General features: G+C 50.0%; 1 protein-coding gene across 4 annotated transcripts in view; it reads left to right on the forward strand.

The window, feature by feature from the left end:
- The window catches only part of MGMT (O-6-methylguanine-DNA methyltransferase), a 276,471-nt gene that overhangs the window by 236,214 nt on the left and 18,815 nt on the right, over window positions 1–21,442 (forward strand). For all 4 annotated transcript variants that reach the window (XM_005225875.5, XM_002698584.6, XM_024986115.2 and 1 more), the window contains one exon: window positions 1,007–1,167. In XM_005225875.5, the coding sequence (XP_005225932.1) occupies window positions 1,007–1,167 (161 nt within the window). The remainder of the gene's footprint in view (window positions 1–1,006; window positions 1,168–21,442) is intronic.

Below are 21,442 nucleotides of genomic sequence, written 5' to 3' on the forward strand. Positions count from 1 at the left end.
ACACCCTCGCCAGGGGGTGGGTGTGCCTTGAAGGAAAACACCTGGAGATTGAGGCGCACACGCCTGCCCCTGGGTCGGGGATGGGAGGCCTATAGGGCTCAGGAAGGAATGACGTCAAAAATCAACTGGGTGCTGGTGCTTCTGTGGGTGTGCCATCCTCAGAAGTTCAGAAAAACTGGATCCCTCATAAAAATCTGGGGCTCGGAAGCAGCAGAAGTGACCCTCTGCAGAGGGACGTTTTCTCAGCCCAGCAGAGCATATCCCTTAAAAGTCGGCCTCTGCTGAAGGGGAGAAGTCAGCTCCGTGAGGGGAGCCATGGGATCCCCCAGACAGAAGGGTGAGCCTGTGAGGAGAAGAGACAGACAGACCATCTGAAGCGAGTCTGAGGTGCGTTGGCTTAAACCTACAGAGGTGAGAGGGAGGAAGGGCAGTGACCACAGGGAATGAGCAAGAAGGGTTGGAAAAGAAAGAGGAGTCTCAGGCAGGAAAATCATAGCCCTGTAACTAAACCAGCCTCTCAGAGTGACCAGCACAGCGAACAGACACCCTGGAGCGTGAGGCGCGGTGCAGACTCAGGGTGGGGTCCCCCCAAAGCCCCCTGAGAGCTGTAGAGCACGTGGAGCTGTGGGGTGTGCGGTGGAAATGTGGTGGGAGGGACGAGGAGGTGGGTTTAACTACTCTGACTGTATTTCTGGAGAACATTTTTCTTATGGCGAATGCTCAGTGACTGCAGAGGAAGTGGGGGTGGGTGCGGGTGGTGGTCTCGGAATGGGCGGGCTCATGCCCACTGGATCTGCATCTGAGCTCATCGCCCTTGTTCTCACACCCCCGCCCTGCGGCAGGACTGCAGACACTCAGAACCCTGCAGACGAGCACCGGCCCAGGACATCCTTCCAAAAACTGTCCCTCCAAGCGGAGGTGGAGGCACGGGTGCAGTGACCCGTTTAGGGGCAGCAGGTGGAGGCAGGGCCTGGAGGTTGAGTCTCTCCTGTTCTCTCTCTTGCAGGCCTGCGGAGGCCGCCGCTCCCGCTGAGCAGCTCGGAGGTTCCGGGGCAGTGCTGGAGCCCCTGCTGCAGTGCGCGGCCTGGCTGGACGCCTACTTCCGCGAGCCCGCAGTCCTTGAGGGGCTCCCCGTGCCTGCGCTGCACCATCCCATCTTCCAGAAAGGTCGGTACCATGGCCACCACGCGGCCTCTGGCTCAGGGAGCCCGACCTGATCACTGTCAGCCGCCTCCCGGCTCGGGCTGCTGACCACGCCTGCCGCGTGTTTCCCCCGAATGAACAGAGGCAGCGTGTGCCACACAGCACGGCCGGGAGCGCCCGCTCTCCACCCGCTCCAAGTGCTTGTGTTAGTTTTGGCACATGGTCACATAATTCTTGGCAAAGGCAATAAAAATGATGCATGCAGATCGACTCCTGACTCTCACTGGCTGAGAGTTTTAAATAGGAACACGTCTGAATGGCAGTGAATTTTTCAGTAAGCTTATTGTTCACTTACACAATCTGCTTGCCAGCAGCACCAAGACCCATGTGTGGACAACCGGCCTCTCCACACGCTTGGCTGCTAACACCCTGGAGTGGGCGGTGGCGGCGTGTCCTCTTGAATAAGTTTTCAGGCTAATATCTCAAACTTAGCACAGTTAAATGTCATATTCTTGAGGGATGAATTGAGAACTTCCTGTCTATGTGCAGCGTGATAGTGCCACATAAAGTCTCTGATAATGTAAAAACACTTTCCCAGACAAGTTCTCCTTCAGCTTTTGTTCGGAGCTTAATTATGGCAACTAATATCATTCTGTACACATAGCGGAGGTTTATTTTGCATAGTGATTTTTTTCACAGTCGTTTTAATGTAAGTGAATCTATATCAGTAACTCAAGTGAAAAGAATTTGAGCAAGCTCCAGGAGATGGAGGAGGCCAGAGGAGCCTGGCTATAGTCCATGGGGTCACAGAGTTAGACACGGCTGAGCGCCTGAACAACAGCAACAGGTACATAGAGACACATGTGTATAGATGCACACATGTGTATACACTTAAGAAAAAAAAATTACCATGAGATTTTAGATGAGGTGAATTTAAAGCAATCTTGAATTTCAAAGTGGAATTTGTATTCTAACTGCTGCCCTAGTTTTCAGCACAACTGAAGGTGGAGCAGAGCTTTCAGGGACAGCAGGTAGAGAAGCTCAGGCAAGTTGAGCTAATACCTGAGTTGACCAGCAAGGTCAGGGGAGTGACCAGGTCGGACCCTGGGGGTCTTTGCCCACAATGAACTGAAGCTGAGCATGAACGCATCAGCCCCTGAGCGTCACGTGGGGCTGTGTCCAGTGGGCGCGTCTCCAGGACAAGACTCCATTGAGAGCTGGGTAGGCCTTTGCCGCACGCCACGCTCAGGTCCAGAGCCTTCCATCGTCCCGAGGTTGGGGCCCCCCCGGGCCGAGGTGGCGCTGTGGCTGAGTTTGGCCACTGCTGCCTGGCACTCACCACCTGCTCGGAACCGGAACTAGCCTCGCACGTCGCCAGCCGGGTCGAGGGTGTGCCTGACGCTCCTGTGTGCCTCACGCACACCAGGTGCAGGGCGGGGGTCCTGCTGTGCAGTTTAAGGACTCACATGTGGGTTTGTCTTTAAAGCAGAGGCTTGGGAATCCTGTGCTGTGCAGTTTGAGGACCTCAAATGTGGGTTTGTCTTTAAAGCAGAGGCTTGGGGATCCTGTGCTGTGCAGTTTGAGGACTCACATGTGGGTTTGCCTTTAAAGCAGAGGCGTGGGGATCCTGTGCTGTGCAGTTTGAGGACTCACATGTGGGTTTGTCGTTAAAGCAGAGGCTTGGGGATCCTGGAGCAGCGAGCTCTTCTGTTCACTACTGCCATTTACTGCTCTGCCACCAGGAGCAGAAGCAGATTGGCCAAACACCTTTCCTTGTCCTTACACGTGTCAAATAAGTGAGCTCAAGTTTAAGGTTTAGAATGTTTCAGAGCAGAGACATTATGATACAGGGCAGGAAATATCTGTATAATATAATGAGGGTGTCAGCAGAGGGTGAGCTTGTAAAACCCTGAAGTCCTGTCCTCAGAGCTCGAAGAGAGTGGGAACTGGCCACACGCGCCCTGCCACCCCCCTTCCCGGCTCCGGGCCTGAGCGTGGCCATCTTCTCCCGCGGGTCATGGTCATGATAGGTCTGGGCAACCAGGGCGAGCTGGAAGCAGGCACTGGGAAGGATGAAGACTGCAGTCACCCCGTAGCCCAGCCCCGTTGGACCAGGTCTGCAGTGCTGGGGGACACTTGTGACTGGGGCCAGGTCCCCTCCAGCTGGAATTTGGGGTGGGGGCAGGAGGGTCCCCGAGGCCAGGCCGCCTGCTGACAGTTAGTGCTAGCCCCCAGGCCAGGATTTCCCACACCGCAGCCTGTGCCAGCCAGGTTTTTCTAATTTAGCTCAATCACTTCTCCCAGGCGAGGACCAGGTGTGGGGATTTTTACAGTTTAAGAAGGGAGGTGGTGGGTGGTTGTAATGTGATTGCTAACACGGAGTTAATTGGCACTAACCCCAGGTGTGCTGACACCCTTGCTGCTCAGGGAAGGTTGGCTTTGCTCTCTTCCTCTGTCTTGGAGCCGGTGAACTGGGGTGAGAGGGGAAGGCCCATGCGGGGAGGGCGCTCCAGCACCCCCAGAGCTCCTGATGGCTGTGGGGTCCACCAGGAAGAGAAACCTTTGCAGTCGGAGGAGCAGGTGTGTTTATCTGGAAGAAATGCTTCTTGACAAATTTTGTCTTCGTGCCTCTGAGGTTGTGAGCACATTGAGCATCCTTTGGGCGTCACCTTTCACCCCGTTCCTCTGAGATGTAGACGTGTAGACCAGACCTGCCTGTCTCGGCTTGGTTAGAAGTGCAGCAGTGACGGAGCTCCTGCTGGAGTCCCGCACCTCCCCGGGACTCACACGGCCCAGCCCGCAAGCCTGGAGGCCCTGCACTGGCTGTGCTGGCTGCCTGGGCCCCCCTGCTCGGGCAGGACCACCACCTCACCTCTCAGACTCCTCGGCTGACATGAGGGTGATGCTCACCATCTGGTTTGTTTTTTTTTTTTTTGGTAAGACTGGTCACAAAACAGGGCCTATTAGAATTACCATTTTTTTTAATTTTTTTTTTATACTTTACATAATTGTGTTTTGCCAAATATCAAAATGAATCCACCACAGGTATACATGTGTTCCCCATCCTGAACCCTCCTCCCTCCTCCCTCCCCATACCATCCCTCTGGGTCGTCCCAGTGCACCAGCCCCAAGCATCCAGTATCGTGCATCAAACCTGGACTGGCGACTCGTTTCTTATATGATATTTTATATGTTTCAATGTCATTCTCCCAAATCTTCCCACCCTCTCCCTCTCCCACAGAGTCCATAAGACTGTTCTATACATCAGTGTCTCTTTTGCTTTCTGGTACACCGGGTTATTGTTACCATCTTTCTAAATTCCATATATATGCGTTAGTATACTGTATTGGTGTTTTTCCTTCTGGATTACCATTTTTGTAGGCTAAGACACATATTGGAAATTTAACGTCCTGCATCTTCTTACCTTGGAGCGTTTCTGAAGTCTGATTAGTAACAGATTGATTATCTGGGTATCTCCACCAAGGAACTGTTAGGCCGGCCTCCTGACCAGAAGTCTGGGGGAGGCCTTGGCAGCTGCCTTGCCCGTGGGCCACCTCAGGTGGGGTTTCTCTCAGAAAGGGAGGCAGATCAGTGAGGTTCGTGACGCTGATGAAGGAACGAAAATGAGAGGCAAGTGCGAGTAAGAAGTGTTCTAAGTCCTCGTAGGATTATGGTTTTACTAATGTAACTTCAAAAACAGAAATGAATGTTTTGTTTTCTGAGTTTTGTGAAAGGGATTTGTTTTCGTGTTTTGCTAATGAGCTAGCTGCCTTGTAACTCAGCAAGGCATTTTTAGGGCGGTCGGGTCCTCCCTGTAAACCTCTTACAGAGGTCAGGTTTGTTTATTTTGAATTCATGTTTCTTCAAGAAACAGTTTTTAATGAAGCTATTATTCCTGAAATAAATCTAACTGTTTCTTTCATAATAAAATACCATTTTAACTTAGTTTCTCTGAATACTCTCTCACTTCTTAATATTGACACATAAAAATGTTAGCTTCTTGGTGTAGTATACCTCTTAATTCCTGTGGCCTTAGCGATCAGTGGCAGAAGCAGCCGGAATGACCAAAGAAGCACTGTGCCAAGCAGGGCTCCACAGAGCGTTGAGAAGAGCAGGCTGGGAAAGTGAAGACTGCTGTCAGACTCAGACGTGCGCAGCGCTCTCTTCCCTCTGCCCCAGAGGCCCTCCTGGCAGGCGTGGCCGGGCAGGTGGAGGCAGGCCCACTGCCCTGGCACCGTGTGCTGCTTCTGCCGGGCTGGAGGTGGCCTCCCTGGGCGCCCCGAGTCCCCTTGCTGGGCAGGGCCTGGCAGTGCTCTGGACGGATGCCACAAGAAGCCGCTCCCAGGGAATGCGGGGAGCGTTCAGCCTTCCACCCTGTTCCGTCTCACAGAGGACGGTTTTCAACAGATGAGTTCTGAGTTTTCTTTTTAAAGTGTCTGCAATGTTCCTTTTTAAATGAAATATTTAACAGTTTAATAATTCCTTCGTCACAGCTATTAGCTTGTAGCCATGAAATCCAGTTGCATGACAGTAGTAAGATCTGCATTTTTTAAACCTGCTGGCTAGAGGGAAGTTTCTTTGCAACTTCTGCTACCAAGCCTCTAAAAGGATTCTTGTACTTCTATGTCTCTTGTGAACCCTGTTTCAGAATGGTCTTTAAGAACCCTACCCGTCTGTCAGGGGAAAGGCCCTTTTGGGGAGAATGAGTTCGTTTCCCTGCAGTGTCCTGCGTGTGGTCCCCTGAGCCGCCTCCATTCAGGGTCCCCGGGCCTGCTTTCCCCACCGTGTCCTGCGTGTGGCCCCCTGACCCCCTCCATCTGGGGTCACGGGGCCTGCTTTCCCCACCGTGTCCTGCGTGTGGCCCCCTGAGCCCCCTCCGTTCGGGGTCACGGGGCCTGCTGTGGCGCGCTGTCACTCCCTCACCCTGGGGCCCGCCCAGGGCACCCTCAGAGGGTGTGTGGTGGGGAAAGGAGGCTGCTCTCCGTTTCTCTTTTGGAGCCATGGCAAGATGCAGCTTTGTGCTCACGGGACGCTTGTACTGATATTTTCCCTGAATTAAAAAAAAAAAAAGAATTACCGATTTAAAGAGAAAATAGCTAAAATAGGAGATGCTTTACAGGTTCTGGTTGGTAGCCATCACTGTTCTCCTATATTCTAAATGAAGGCTTCTAACAATTGTTGACCTTCCTGAGATGTTACCTGGTGGGGCTCCTTCCAAGGCCCATCTGTTGATTAGAACAAGTGAACACTTGCATCTTGGTGGGAAGGAAACAGCTGCTGAGAAAGTACTTCTCTCAACCCTCGAGCTGCTGAGCGCTTTCAGGGCTAACAGACTTGGAAATCCGGGTCTGCGGCCTTCACCATCTGAGGCTGGCAAAGGTGAAATGGAATAGACCACGTGAAAAACCCAGGAGCAGGCGGCCAGCCGCGGAGCTCAGGGTGCTGGGAAGGGGGTCTGAGGTCTAGCCCAGGAGCAGGCGGCCAGCCGCGGGGCTCAGGGTGCTGGGAAGGGGGTCTGAGGTCTAGCCCAGGAGCAGGCGGCCAGCCGCGGGGCTCAGGGTGCTGGGAAGGGGGTCTGAGGTCTGAAAAGCCCAGGAGCAGGCGGCCAGCCGCGGAGCTCAGGGTGCTGGGAAGGGGGTCTGAGGTCTCGGATCGAGACCAGAGGCCGCCGCCAGGAGCAGCCCATCCCCTCTTTCGTGGAAAGTAACACCCAGCACGTTGTTGTGGTTCAGGGCCCTGGGAAAAAAGAAGTGGAAGTGTCTGAATAAAGCAGGGCGGGGCTCAGTGAAGGGGGTATGGGTGTAGGGGGAGTCCTGGAGTGCAGAGGTGGGGAGCCTTCCTCATCAGCGTGTTTGCTGTGACGCTCCCGGCTCCCTTAACCCCAGGGACCCCTCCCTGCTCAGAGGAGAGCCCGGCGTTTTCTGGGAGGCCCTCCGTCCAGCCTTCAGGAGAGCCTGCAGCTGACTCATAGGCCAGAGGGAGTACCCTCCCCAGCGGGCCATCCTCTCCTGCCTGCCTGGCCCCCACGCTTGTTGGAATATTGCATCACTTCCAGCCCCTCAGTGGAGCAGAAGATCCCCAGAATTCTGTGTCCTGGGTTGGGGGCTCCCAGCCGAGGCAGAAGGAGCATCGTTTAAGACTATGGACCCTGTGAGGCTGGCCAGGCCAGCTCAGGGAAGCCCGTGCCCTTCAGCAGGAGCGTTCCGCCTCCTCTGACCAAGCCCCTTCTGGCGTGTGGGCGGCGTGTCGCGGGAGCCTGAGGTCATCGTATCTCAGGTTTGTTATTTTTCACATTCTGTTTTCACGCGGTTTCCTGCCTGGCAGTTGTCATAGTACTTGTTTACTCTTTGTTCTGTGCAACCACATCTCGAGCTAGCAGAGAGTTTTAAAGTTTCAACTGGGATTGATTCAAGCAAATAAGTTCTCCAGGTTACTCTCCTAGCTGAGGCCCTCCCTTTTCCTGAGGGTGTATGTATCAGAATGCTCTAGAAAGCCTGTTAACAATACTGTGTCTGCAGTATCTATACTTCTCACCCCTTCCCCGACCACATTAAAATCTTATAAGAGGCAAATTACGCATGCCGTATTTTGAGAATTGCTGCTTTTAAAGAATTTATTTAAATGGATCTAAGTGCTTTTACTGTGTGTTTCAGCCTATACTAAGGTTAATATTTCTAATTTAATAATGGTTTTGTTTGAGACGTAACTGTGTCTACTTAAGCGTTTTTGCTCTTGTAATCAACAACACGAAGCCTGGCATCTGAAGTCCATGGGGTCGCAGAGAGTCATGACTGAGCGACTGAACTGAATCCACAGCTTCAGTAAGTTCTAGGCTTTGCATGCCTCTCCCTGCTTTCAGAGCTTTGCTCACAGCCAGGTGACAAGGCAGAGGGGCCCACATAGCCTTAACATTTGATAGAAAAAACTAGGCAAGACAGGCTACCCATCGGAACATGTTTGCGGGTATGGACAGACAACCAGATGATGCCCCCAGGAGCCTCGCCAGGATACCCTGGGGTAGAGCCCTAGCAGAGGCAACCAGAGCCTGCGGGAGGTGTCTAGATACTTTGGCCAAAAATGTGTTTTTCCTCTGAAGCAGGCAGAAAACCGAAGCTTTAGCTTCTTATGGAGCTCTCTGAGCAGTGGGCATGGCCGAGAAAGGGGCGAGAGGATCTTCAGGTTCTGGATGCTGACCTGAGAGGCTGTGACTGCTGTGAGGTGTCCGTGCTCACTTGCCGCGGGGAGCAGTGCTCGCCCTCTCCTGTGCTGGCTCGGGTACCCCCGCAGCCTGCTGGGCTCCTCATGAGCGCCTGGGGTCCCTGCGCAAAGAGCCCTCTGACTAAGCAGTAATTACCAGGGGCTCCTGAGAGGCCTAGCTCAGGGGAAGTTTCCTCCTAAATCTAAGAGGTGGTCAGATCCACGTTCCCTAAGGTTTCCATAAATCAGGCAAAAAAAAATTGAATACTTGAGAATGCCTTCACTCAAGGCTACAGGGTCACACAGCATAATTTAACCAAGCTCAAAGATAACCAGAAAGTTGGTTTGAAAGTCAGCTACTTTCAAACCATGTAGGATACAATGAGGTCTCTATTACAAATAAATAGTACTTGAAATTGAAGTTGTTACAAATATTGCTTTTATGAGAAAATATTAACATTGAAGTATGACTTATCTCTGGCATAGTAGTTAAACATCCTACCAGTGAAGGTTCCCGTTAAAAACGAGTCGCCTACTTCCACTCACACGTTTAGAAAGACATCACCTGCAGGGCCTGTGTTGCACTTGGGTGTGTTTCACCTCGAAAAAAGGAATAGAGAACCAAGCTTCTTTCTGCTGGGAGAAGTGAGTTACACTGTCACTTCACTCATTTTCATTTGAAATGAGCTTTAAAAAATAAGAATCGTCTAACAAGCCTATATTTTAGCATGACAGACCGACTTTTCCTTACGTGTCCTTCCAAGAGAATGTTTAGTGTTTTGTCGTCATAGTGTCTGGTCACATTTACAGGCAACATTAACGTATTTTGATATCACGCTAGCAATAATAAATAGAATCATTTCTAATACCTGGGTTTATAGGGAAAATGGTGTTTTAGAAAAGCACTATCTAAAACTGGACTGTAAGTTACCAACGTCAGACGTACGAGAATCGATACAAAACCAATGGCGGTAATGCCGTCTAGCTGTTTGCAGGATCCAAAAGTGTAAAAACGGTTACTTAATTTAAACGCGCTCTCCCTCAGGTTTACTTGCAACCCTTATGTTCAAGATGACTCAGGTCATTTCAGTCACTGAATCGTGTCCCACTCCTTGCGACCCCATGGATTGCAGCAGGCCAGGCCTCCCTGTCCATCACCAGCTCCCGGAGATTGCTCAGATTCATGTCCGTTGAGGCACTGATGTTGTCCAACCAACCGAGATGACTCAGAGTATAGGATTTATGAGCGTACAGGTCCCATTTTGAAGGTCATGTTTCCAGTGTCCGAATGTAAAAGTAAGGTATCTCCTGGAAAAGAACCATCTCTCTCTGAGATGTGGCTTTCACGACCTTGAGGGGTGGGACTCTCCAGGCAGGACAGACCTTCTGAGGCTCAGTTGCCAGGGCATTGTGTGAAGTTTTAAGGCCATGTAACAAAGTGCTTCCGAAACTGAAGAATGAACTAGCGGAAGAAGTGTGTTTAGCTCGTCTGCATGTCCCAAGCTATATTCAGATATTTCCTGCCTTCTAAGAAGCGCCGAGAAGCAGCAGCCCTGCTGAGCCCTGCCCTCAGCCAGCGTCACCCTGTGCAGACTCTCTGTGGCGACAGCAGCTCCTCCTCCCTCTCTCTTCCTGCTCCGTGTTTACCGTGGCGCAGGCACATTGTGTAAAGGACCGCCCTGGATTTAGGGGCAGGGGACACTGTCTGCTCTTTCTAAAAACACAGCCGCCCTGGGCAGGGCCACGAGGTCCAGCAGCGGCCCGCCCTTTGAGCCAGTCCTCCGAGCCAGGGAGGGAGGGAGACCCAGGGCTCGCCACTCGGCCAGGACGTATGCTTTTCTCAGTGCGTCCGCATCTCTTCCTCTTTGTAGAATAAAATATGCAAGAACCAACATAAATGGCACGTCCCCCCCTTTTTTCCTCAAGAATTGGGCCTTTGATGTTCAAGAGCAGCTAATATTAAAGACCATCCCTAGCAGGCTGTAGAAACTGCACCTATTTATGACAAATGTAAAACAGCACAAATCTCGCAGAATATGATGGTATCATTAGTTTGTGAATCGCATCCTTGAAAATAACTGTGGAGGAGCCAAATCGGTTTAAAAGAAGATAACAAAATGGTTTAAGCTACTTAGGTTGAATGCCAATTATATTTTAATATTCAACTGAGCATATTTTACTAAGAAAAAAGGCTGCGTTGACGCATGCATAACTCATTGGCAGCGTCGGCCAGCTGTGCCACTCTACTCTCCGAATCACTTTGTGCATTTTAGTAGCATGGTAATTTAGTAGAGAACTACCTGAGTGATGGCATTTTCAATGAGCAGGTAATCTACAGAGAATTTTTATATGGTTATGAGTTCTGTGCTTCAGCCCGGCAACACAAAAATACATCAAGACCAATTACGGTATCAACTTCCAGTGTGGCGCCCTCGCCACGCAAGTGCATGTATTTCTGCCCCAGGCATTTCAAATTGCATCTAATTTGAAATCTTTGGGGTTTTAATTAAATTTCAGAATATATGGAATTCTTCATTAGCACCTGCTCTGAATAGCAGATTGCCCTTCTCTCGGTTTCTCGTTAAAGAAGTAGGCTGTGGTAAAGAGCATGTTCAGGAACCGATCATTTGTGGGGCCTGGGTATTGGAACAGAAATAGTGAAATGCAAAATAATATCAAAAAGATTATTAGTCCAGGGAGAGTCTCTTGATTTGTATTTTAATGGAATTTTACATTTCTCTTAATGATTTGCAAATTGTCCTCTGATTATAAGATGCATTAAGCTTTTCATTTTAATGGCAAAGACACAGCCATTAGCAGAATTTTTTTTTTCTGTCTCCTTTTTAGAGTGCTTCCCTGCAGCAGATAAATATTGAAACCATTAACACCTTTTCATGTTCATCACAGCCTGCGTCTTGGACCTGCACACAGCTCCCAAGGTCTCTTGGTGTTCGCACCTGGCCAGGGACCCCAACTCTTCACCTGATGTGTTTCCTTTTCTAGAATACAGGACTTGTGTTTAAGGTTTCATTAGAGGTCTGGTGTATCTGGGTTGAACCTAAAGCATTTCAATGTCATCCATGGTCCCAGTAGCATTAATAGAAGCTGTGTTGTCAGTGTGGAGGCTGGTGGTCGGCAGGCCTCGAGCCAGGGAGAGTCAGAGGGATACCCCTGGAGAGTTGGGAAGAGTATCCCACCACCCTCTGACCGTCCCGCAGAGCCCCTGAGGGCGGGGCAGCTGCCCGTGGTTGGGCCTCTGAGATGATACCTTGCTTCTCAGGCACAGACGTCTGGTCCTTCCCAGCATGTGCGTGGTCTCCATGACCAGGCTCTTCTGCTCCACCTGCTGCACATGCTGGGGGAGCTCTGGGCTCTGACCCAGGTAGAGCAGTGCATTTCGAATCCAGGAGCCCTGCTCCCTTGGACGACCAAGGCTGCCGGCACCCAGCGCTTGCTCAAGAGCAGAGCTTGGCTCCAGACGGAAGCAGCAGCCAGGGTCCCATTCCCGAGCAGCCCAGCGCCACGTGGCTCTGCGGGTGGAGCCAGGCCCACGCCACCCCCACCTGGCCCCGCCATGCTCTCTCCCCAGCTCGTGTGTCAGGTCCTCTGGTGGCTGCTCGGCCCGCCACCCTGGACTGAGCGTGCCGTGGCCCTTTCCTCCCCAAGAGCGCGTGGAAGGAAGCGTGGGAAGCCTCAGGACGACCACTTCCTGCTGCCTGGACATGGCCCTCGAGTGATTCTTGACAGTGGTTCCTTTCTTACATGCTTCAGGGTCAGATGTCATTCCATTTAACGTATTTATTGAATGCCTTCCCCAGACTTAGATAGTTGTCGCCCTCTTCAAAGTGAAGGTGAGTTGCAAGGGGAGGACTCCAGGCCTCCCTGTCAGCCCATCCTCCACTGGTCAGTGGGGACACAGGTGCCGATCTCTGGCAGAGCCCTAGGCCAGACCATGGAGAAGGGAGTTCAATTGATCAGTCATTCAGCAATTATTTATTGAGCTGTAAGCAAAGCCCTCTTTTTGGCTCTTGGAACTTACAAACTAAATGAAATTCTGGGCCTTATGAGCTTGTATTTTAGTAGGAAGATGGAGGAGCCTGGTAAGCTTCAGTCCATGGGGTTGCTGGGAGTCAGACACGACTGAGCAACTTCACTTTCACTTTTCACTTTCATGCTTTGGAGAAGGAAATGGCAACCCACTCCAGTGTTCTTGCCTGGAGAATCCCAGGGACGGGGGAGCCTGGTGGGCTGCTGTCTCTGGGGTCGCACAGAGTCAGACACGACTGAAGTGACTTAGCCGCAGCAGCATGTATGTGTTTATAAGTATGTACTAGTGTATATACACTCATACATATCCCTAGACCATCAGGGAGTGATATAATTGCTATGAAAAAATATTACCCAGGCCATGGGGAGGAGGGGCTGGGGTGGGAGTGGTAATGGCTCCTTTGAAACGCATGGTCAGGGCTCCATGAGCTCAGAATCCAGATGCATGGAAATATTGTCATCTTCCCTCTCTTGTTTTAACAGTTAAATTTCAGGGGGAAAGCAAGAAAATTACATAAATAAATTCCTTTTGAATCATTTTTTATCATATGAGGGAAAGGAGCAGTTTCAAGAGTTTCATTAAGAATAACTATTGAGTGCGTTATTGACAGGTTGGTATTTTCTTTTTTTTTTTTATGAAATAGCCACATCGGACAAAAGCATATTCATTAAGGATTTGTAAGGCATAAACAAGAGAGGGAAGACGCATCTGTGCACACCTGGGTTGAGGGTGGAGCACGGCCAGCACCGCTCAGTCCCGTGTGTCCTCCCAGCCACGTCGGCCTCCCCAGCCCAGCTCCATGGTTTGCACTTTTTATATGGATGAAATAGTACTGTGACTTGCTTCTTTCATTCAGCGTTTCTGTGAAACTCATCTGTTTTAAACCCTACAGAGATAGTTTGCTAATTATGACGAATATAGAGAACCTCATCTTCTGGGCATGCTGTAATTTTTTCCTGTCCTCTGTCACTAGGCATTGGGGTTCTCCTCGTTCTTCGCCTTTTAAACTAACGACGCTACAAGTGCTTTAGTACGTGTGTCCAGGTGGCCGGAGGGATGGGCGGAGTCCTGGAGAAAGGGGAGCTACACAGAATTCCCGCAAGAGTTGGTTGGAGAATGCTGTTGTATGTGAGCAGTGCCGTTCGGTGTGGGGGGAACCACACGAGATTGGCGTGGGGCCACTGGGAACCGAGATGGAACGATTCCAAGGAGAGTCGACAGCACTGGAAATGGAAGTACATGGGAGAGTTAAGGGGGGGAAGTTCCTGTTTATTGATTTTCAGTAAAAAATGATCAACTGTTCAGCATATAAATAATAAGTTTGGTGTTTTATAATATAGAAGTAAATAACAAAAGGTTGGACTAGGGAAATGGAAATATTCTGCTATCAGTTCTTAGATTATGGTAAGCAAGTATCGTATTAATTGAAAGAAGGGTTTTATAAATTAAAGAAGCATATTACAAATCCTACAATGCTACTAAAAAATAAAACCAAAGTGAGTAGTTCATAGGTCAGTATAGAAGGTAAAATAGCTAATTTTTAAAGTAATCTAAAAGAAGGCAGAAAAAACAGGGAAAGGAGAACAGAAAACAGCTGGGACCAATAGCAAGTTGGTACTAGATAGACTCAAGTCCAGACAGAGTGATCAGGTACTTTAAATGGAAATGGTGCTAAGGTTCAAATAAAAAGGCATAGATAAACAGGCTGGATTAAAAAAAAACAGACTCATTATATATTTTCTACAGTAAACATAATTTCAAAGGACAGAGTTCTGTGCAAAAATGTAAGAAAAACAAAAGCATACATGTTAGAAATAAGTACACTGTCTGTTTTCAGTTTATATAATCATTTATGTGGGCTTCCTTGGTGGCTCAGTAGTTAAGAACCTGCCTGCCAATCCAGGAGACGTGGGTTCAGTTCCTGGGTCAGGAAGATACCCTGGAGAAGGAAATGGCAATCCACTTCAGTCTTCTTGCCTAGGAAATTCAATGGACAGAGGAGCCTGGTGGGCTACAGTCCATAAGGTCACAAAACACAATTTATCGACTAAACAACAGCAGTCATGTACATAGAATATCTCATAGAATTTTGAATATCTATTAAAATTAACAAGTAAATCTAACAAGATTGAGGATATAGTTTTAATATATAAGAATTAATTGATTTTTATGTAATAAAATTAAATTAAATTTAAAACACTTGAGTTTTCAAGTAGTATCCAAAGTATATTTAAGATTAGCTTTAGTAAAAGAATGCAGACCTCTCCACTGGACAATATAACGCATGATTGAGAGAAATTAAAGAGGACCTAAGGAAACTGACTCAGTGGACAGGAATTAGAGCAAATTTGAGCAAACTCCAGGAGTAGTGGAGAACAGAGGAGCCTGGCGGAACACAGTCCATGGGGTTGCAAAGAGTCGAACACGACTTAGTGACTGAACAACAACCGCAAAGTCATGCACAGACCTTGGTCGTTGGAGAAGCCAGTATTGCCAAGAGGTTAGTTCTCTGTGAACTGTTCTCTGAGTTGAGTCCCATGAGTCCTTTAAGTTCCCAGCTGATTCTAAATTTATATGAAAATGCAAAGAGGCTGGAATATCTAAAGCAGCCATGAAAAAGAATAAAATTGTAGGACTTACATTACCTGATTTCAAGACTTAAAGACAGATCATCTGTAGTCAAGACGCCGTGGCACCGGCTTAAGCCTCAGTACTTAGAGCGACAGAACGTACTCGAGATCCACACTTGTACAGCCATTGCATCCTTGAGAAAGACTCCAAACAGATGGATAGGGACAGTAAATCCTTTCAACAAATAGTGCTTGAACAACTGGGCCTCTCTCACACACACACACTCACGCGAAGTTGCCGTGACCCCTAGTTCACACCGTACATGAAAATTAATTTGAGATGTATCGTGTACGTAGCATAAAACGGAAACTCTGAAGCTTTTATTTAGAAGAAAACACGAGAACATCTTCATGTTACTAAAAAATGTTCACAATCCTGAAATACAAATTCATGATAGAAAATAACAATGAAATAGACTTTATCAAAAGTAAAATACATCGTTAATTAAATGAATTGGGAAGTCTTGGAGTAAAAGAGAATACTTGCTACATGTATATTCTGTCAGTAGCCATGGGTTGAATGACTGAGGCAAGTGATCTAATTACAGAGGACTTCATTTAATCAATTAATATTTCCCCAGTCTGCCACTGATGTTGGAGGCTCGTGAGTCTGAGTGTCAAACAAGCCTTGTTCCTAGACCTGAAAGCCGCTGTGTGATTTCCCCGCCTTCTCCTGAGTGTGGTGTTGGCCCAGCAGGCTGGGCAGCCTTTGCAGAGAGAGCTTCTCCGGCGCCAGGGAGCCCTTTGTCTGCGGGGTAGTCTTGGTGTGTGGCCGCGGACAGCTAGGGGCAGGGGACTCCGGTCGCTGCCTGCTGCTGTGGAACAGGACCCGGTTTGAAGTTGGCCATCATTCGTTGACCACTCTACAGAGTCTGAGTTATCAGCATTTTTTCACAGAAACATCTGGAAGAATTTGAGCCCCTGATAGTGTATGGGACTCAACCACTTTTTAAAGTTTTAAGTGGTAAGGTGCACACCTGATATTGCAAATTCAAGGTCAAACGTTTTTAATTTTGTCTCTGCTGGTGCAAGTGAAAAACTCTCCTTGCCTCACCCCTGCTTCATAAATGAAAAGACTCAGAATTCAGATGCTGAATTTGAAGGGGAGCAAAGTCATGTTTAAGGGGATCGTGGGACGTGGGAGAATATGTAGGGAGGTGCTTTCTATGACTGTAGACTTTGTTCCTGTGTTTAGAGTCCAGTTTCCCAGCCTGAGATAACTGGTGTTCACTTTGAGAATTTGGGAGATCGTGGCTGACTTTAGAATTGTTGTGATATGCCACCTTGTTACCATAGTCAGTTAACAAAGTCATACTGCAGGCATGGCTTTTGATCCGCCCAGGGCTCCCTGCTGAATTCTGCAATTCTGTGGTCCTGTCTGGAACACAGACATGGGATGGCTCTGCAGCATGTCCCTTGGTGGCCCTTGCCTCTGGTGCCCATGCTCTTGTTCTTGCCCCGGCCGAGCCAGGCTGGCCCCGAGGGGCCCACAGGATACGGCAGGAGTGATGGTGAGGCTCCCAAGGCTGGGAAGGGCGCTCTTGGGTCACTTCTTCTGAGGGAAGCCACCTGCTGTGGCATGAAGACACTCAGGCAGCCCTTTGGAGAGGTCATGTGGGGAGGACCTGAGGCCTCACACTTTGCAGAAAAACCCATGGTTGGGAGACGGGGCGGGGGGGGCGCTTATCCTGCTTTGGTCTCTCACCTGCTCAGAACAGGGGGACCATGTCCTCAGGCCTTTGTAAAGGGGCAAGAAGGACTGCCCTTTCAGGGAAGTATAAAGTGCTGGAGGACTGTAGCGTGACCTTATGGGCTTGCCGCCTGCCCATAGCAGCCCCTCTTGGCTCTCAGCCCTGGTCCCCGAAAGGAGAGGAAGGGACCAGGACCCCCTGGCTGGGCAGCAGTGGTGAAGTCCTCTGCCTCCCTGCCCCCCAAGGGAACTTCCTGCATGTTCATGGAGCGGTGCCCTGGGAGGCCCTTCTCCCACCTTCCCTGCCGCCTGCCCGTCGAGGGCGCACAGTACCCCCTCCACCCACACCTGCCCGGCCTCGTCCTCATTTGAATAGGTGAGAAACCAAAGTCAGCTGCACAATTGGAGCTGGATTCCATCACTCAGAATTCAGTCACAACTTCTTTTGAATTCTTCAGCTGCCCTGCGGCAAAGGCTCAATGTTGATACTGAGATTAATCCCCAAAGAGCCCCTCATTTCTCAGCAGAGAAATTAAAGCTTGCCAGTTTTCCTTTCGCCTGTCCTTCTGACAGCTCTGTCAGTAATGATATGCCTTCTCCATGGCGTAATCCCTGTCCCACGGTAAAGAATAATTCATTAAGAAATTAAGGGCTTAGCTTCTTTCTGTTGGGTTGGTCATCAAAAGTTAGCTAAAATTATTTAACAGACCTCAGGGCTGTTTTAGACAAGCTCAAGAAGCCACATGGGTGGGGATCTTTCAGACTCACCGCCCCACACCCCTGCTTTAGATTTGCTGATGTTCCCAGTCACATGACACCAACTGGAGCCTCTCACGCTGGGCCCAGGGTGGTGGGGCTGTGCCCCAGTTCAGGAAGACGCTCCCTTTTAGACTTGCAGGAGCTGCAAGGTATCTGTTGATGCAGCTGGATGCTATGGAGGGCTAGCAGGAGGCTTCGAAAGCTTCTGAAGGAATGCACAGTTGTTGTGGAGCTGGGTTGGAGAGGGGTGGGATACAGTGTACCTACGCTGACGTGGTTTTATAGACCGGTGGGGCGTGTAGCCTGAAATGGTGGGGATCTGAAATTCACTAGCAATTGGTCCCTTTAATGCAGCTGGACTGAAACCACGAAAAGAAGGCGAGGTTCGAGGGAGGCCTCTCATCGCCACCGTGGGCGCACAGGGACACCCGCGTTGGAAAGCGCTGTGTCATCTTAAATCTGATCACCCACCTCTCTGTTGTTGGGATGACAAGGTTGTGCCCGGGGGGAGCCCTGGCTCCCATGGGCCAGGCTGGTTCAGGCGACGAACTGAGGAAGTCTAGAGTATTTCTGAGGGGAACATGAGAAAGAAAGGCCCTGAGATGGGCGTGGGGAGAGGCAGCACGCTGGGAAAGGAGGTGCTCGGGGCTGGGGGTCGAAGGGAAAGGAGGACCAGAGGCTCAGGCTTGATGGCCACGCCTTTTTCACAGGGACCCTCAGCAACACGTCAGCCCCTTCCCTCCCTCTCCCTTCTTCCTTTTTTTTTTTTTTAACAGCCTTTCTATGTATTTCCTATAGTGCTCAGAAACTGCTAACACCTGTTCAAAAGTCAGTTATCCAGGTTTGAGCTGAATGACAATTACTTGAATGGTAAAGGGTGTTAATGTATAATTATTCACATTCATACCAGGACATTCACAGTTTAATCATTTCTCTGTAGGCTTCCTTAAGTTTGAGCTTTAAGTCTTAGGCATAATTCTTTTGTTAAATAAGTTTCGGGAGCTCTAATTATTGGGAAGGTGAATACAAATACAATACGGCCAGGTGCAGCCGCGAGGCTGTTGAGCCCACCTCACCTGCGCCGGCCTCGCCAGGTGAGAACGCCGTCTCCCTGCAGCGGGTGAGGCTGAGGCTCGTTTCTGAGGGCTGATACAGGCCAATCCGCCTGCGAGATGAGCTCGGAGACTGTGTTCTGGTGCGCTCCGGGCCAGCGAGCCCTGCTCCTCTGGCCAGGCGTGGACAGGGAGGGGCCGCCCTAACCCTTTATGGAGGTCGTCTGTCCTCTGGACCCCTCTGTCCTCCTCGGAACTCCTGAGGACCCCAGAGAGCTTTGGATTATCAGCATTTATGTACATTAACCATGTTGAAAATTAAACCTGAGAGTTTTTTAGTGTATTAATTTATTCTAAAGTAATAATAATAAATTCACTGCATATTATCAAAAATGATATATTCACGTGAAAATAACTCTATTTTCCAAAACCAAAACACACAGAAGAGCGGCACTGCTCTGCACTTCTGCCAGTCGCTTTAATCTTGCCTTAATGGAAGACAGGTGGATTCTCATAGCTGCTCCTGCATTTAATCTGTTTATCACACATCATGTCGCTTATGGGAAACTTCTATGTACTTGTGGGAGAATGAAAATTTAAAAGGCAAATAGCACCTCAGTGTTACTATGAAAATAGTGTTCACCTCACAGTCCCCCTAACTGGGTCTCTGGGACCCCGAAGCTCCCCAGACTGGACTGTGAGCACCACTGTTCTAAAAGTAAAAACTGTTTATTGTTCCAGAAAGTTGCCCATTGACTCTATGCATGCGTGCTCAGTCGCTTCAGTCATGTCCGACTCTTTGCGACCCCGTGGACTGTAGCCCGCCAGGCTCCTCTGTCCATGGGCTTCTCCAGGCAAGGATACTGGAGTGGGCTGCCATGCCCTCCTGCAGGGGATCTTCCCAACCCAGGGACTGAACCCGTGTCTCTTACGGCTCCTGCATTGGCAGGAGGTTCTTTACCACTTGTGCCACCTGGGACGCCCCTGTTGTCTCTCTAAGGCATCATAAAATTTGTGTTGTGTTCCTGGTTTTTTTTTCTGTGTTCCTGGTGTGGCAGAGGGGCTGTGCTCCCTCCAGGTGAGCCAGGCTCCTTTTCCCTTGAGCACCGGCAGACCACAGGCTCTGACTGCCTTTGCGCACGGTTTCAGTAGGCCCACCCTTAGCTGGACAGTTACTCCAGGCTCACCCACAGGACAGAATCTCCCTCCACGCCTGTAATCTGGGCTCTCAGCAGTGCTTGGGACTGCAGAGTCCCGTGCCCCATTCGCTCACCTGGAAAAGGGAGCCCCAGGTCAGGTGCTTGCAGGAGGAGTAAGTGAAGGGCAAGGAGAGCACATCAACTGCCTGCCCCAGTTTCCCACTGGGGGTCACTTCCATCTGAAGCACCCCCACTCCTTCCAGGAGACATATGCCCACTCTTGAAGACCAGACCCTCAGCAGCTGTGCTCCAGCATTTCCCTCCTATCTCCCTGCTCGTGTTGCTGCCCACCATCCAACGCAACAGTTTTCTGCAGCCTGTGTCTGTCATGTTAGAGAGAAAGGCTGGCTTTGGGCTGTCCCCCACGGCCACCACGAGGCAGCCCTCTTCACAAGCCGGGAACATCCCTTGGGTTTTCCAGATGGAGTGTCTCCCCGTCCTGACCAGTCCAGCCCAGAGATACTGGTTGGCAGAGGTGTATCTTTGTCCCTGGCACTGTGTCCCTCCAGACCCCACTCCCAGTTCCACAGCAGACTGTCACAGGCTTCACGGTGTGTGCCGTCCCCCAGCAGAACACTCACACACCCCCTACCCCCGTGCACCAGGCTGACACTCTCAAGTAGGTGTATTTAGTTCATGTAGTCTGACTTGGTTAGGCGTGTGCTGAAATGAAAATACCATGTTGATTCCTGAACCTTTGAGGTGACCTATAAGCTTTTTTATTCTTTGTTTTTTTCTCTGCTGCTCATAGTGTTGTAGAGGTCATAGCTGACATAACTGAATCAGTTCAGTTCAGTCCAGTCGCTCAGTCGTGTCCGACTCTTTGCAACCCCATGAACCGCAGCATGCCAGGCCTCCCTGTCCATCACCAGCTGCCGGAGTCCACCCAAACCAGTGTCCATCGAGTCAGTGATGCCATCCAACCATCTCATGCTCTGTCGTCCCCTTCTCCTGCCCTCAGTCTTTCCCAGCATCAAGGTCTTTCAAATGAGTCAGCTCTTCGCATCAGGTGGCCAAAATATTGGAGTTGAAGCTTCAGCATCAGTCCTTCTAATGAATATTCAGGACTGATTTCCTTTAGGATGGACTGCTTGTATCCCCTTGCAGTCCAAGGGACTCTCAAGAGTCTTCTCCAACACCACAGTTCAAAAGCATCAATTCTTCGGTGCTCAGCTTTCTTTACAGTCCCAACTCTCAATCCATACATGACTACTGAAAATAACTGAAATAAATGCAGTTATTTTCCCTTAAGCAGTGTTATATTTCATTTGAAATGAAATATACATGTATTACAGCACATGGAAGGCAAGAGAGTATTTACAAGTTATCCAGTCCTGATGTCAGAAGCAGCTGTGGCTGATAGAGGTGAGGCTGGTGCTCTGGAGGGCCAGCATCAGGGGACTCCTCCATGTTTGTAAGATACAGAGGCCCCTAGGTGTGTGCGGCCCTGGCCGAGCCCAGTTAGCAGCAGGGTGACCTGCTCTGGTCCCTCCAGAGGCCCTCGGCTGGGCTGCTGACGCTCTGCCTGCAGGGAGTGGTGCCAGGCCCCCTCGTGCCCTCGCTGTGCTGGACACTGACCGTTTCCCTGTGGGAAGGCTGGGGCGAAGGCTGCTGCAGCAGCAGCTGTTCATCTTGAGCGTGTCTGAGAGCTGGTGGGGCCACAGTGCCCCTCTGCCCGGCTATTCTCATCCTCATCCATGCCCGAGTCCAGCCGCTCGCTCTCG

This window comes from Bos taurus, chromosome 26 (genome assembly GCF_002263795.3).
Source record: "Bos taurus isolate L1 Dominette 01449 registration number 42190680 breed Hereford chromosome 26, ARS-UCD2.0, whole genome shotgun sequence".
Taxonomy (NCBI): Eukaryota; Metazoa; Chordata; class Mammalia; order Artiodactyla; family Bovidae; genus Bos; species Bos taurus.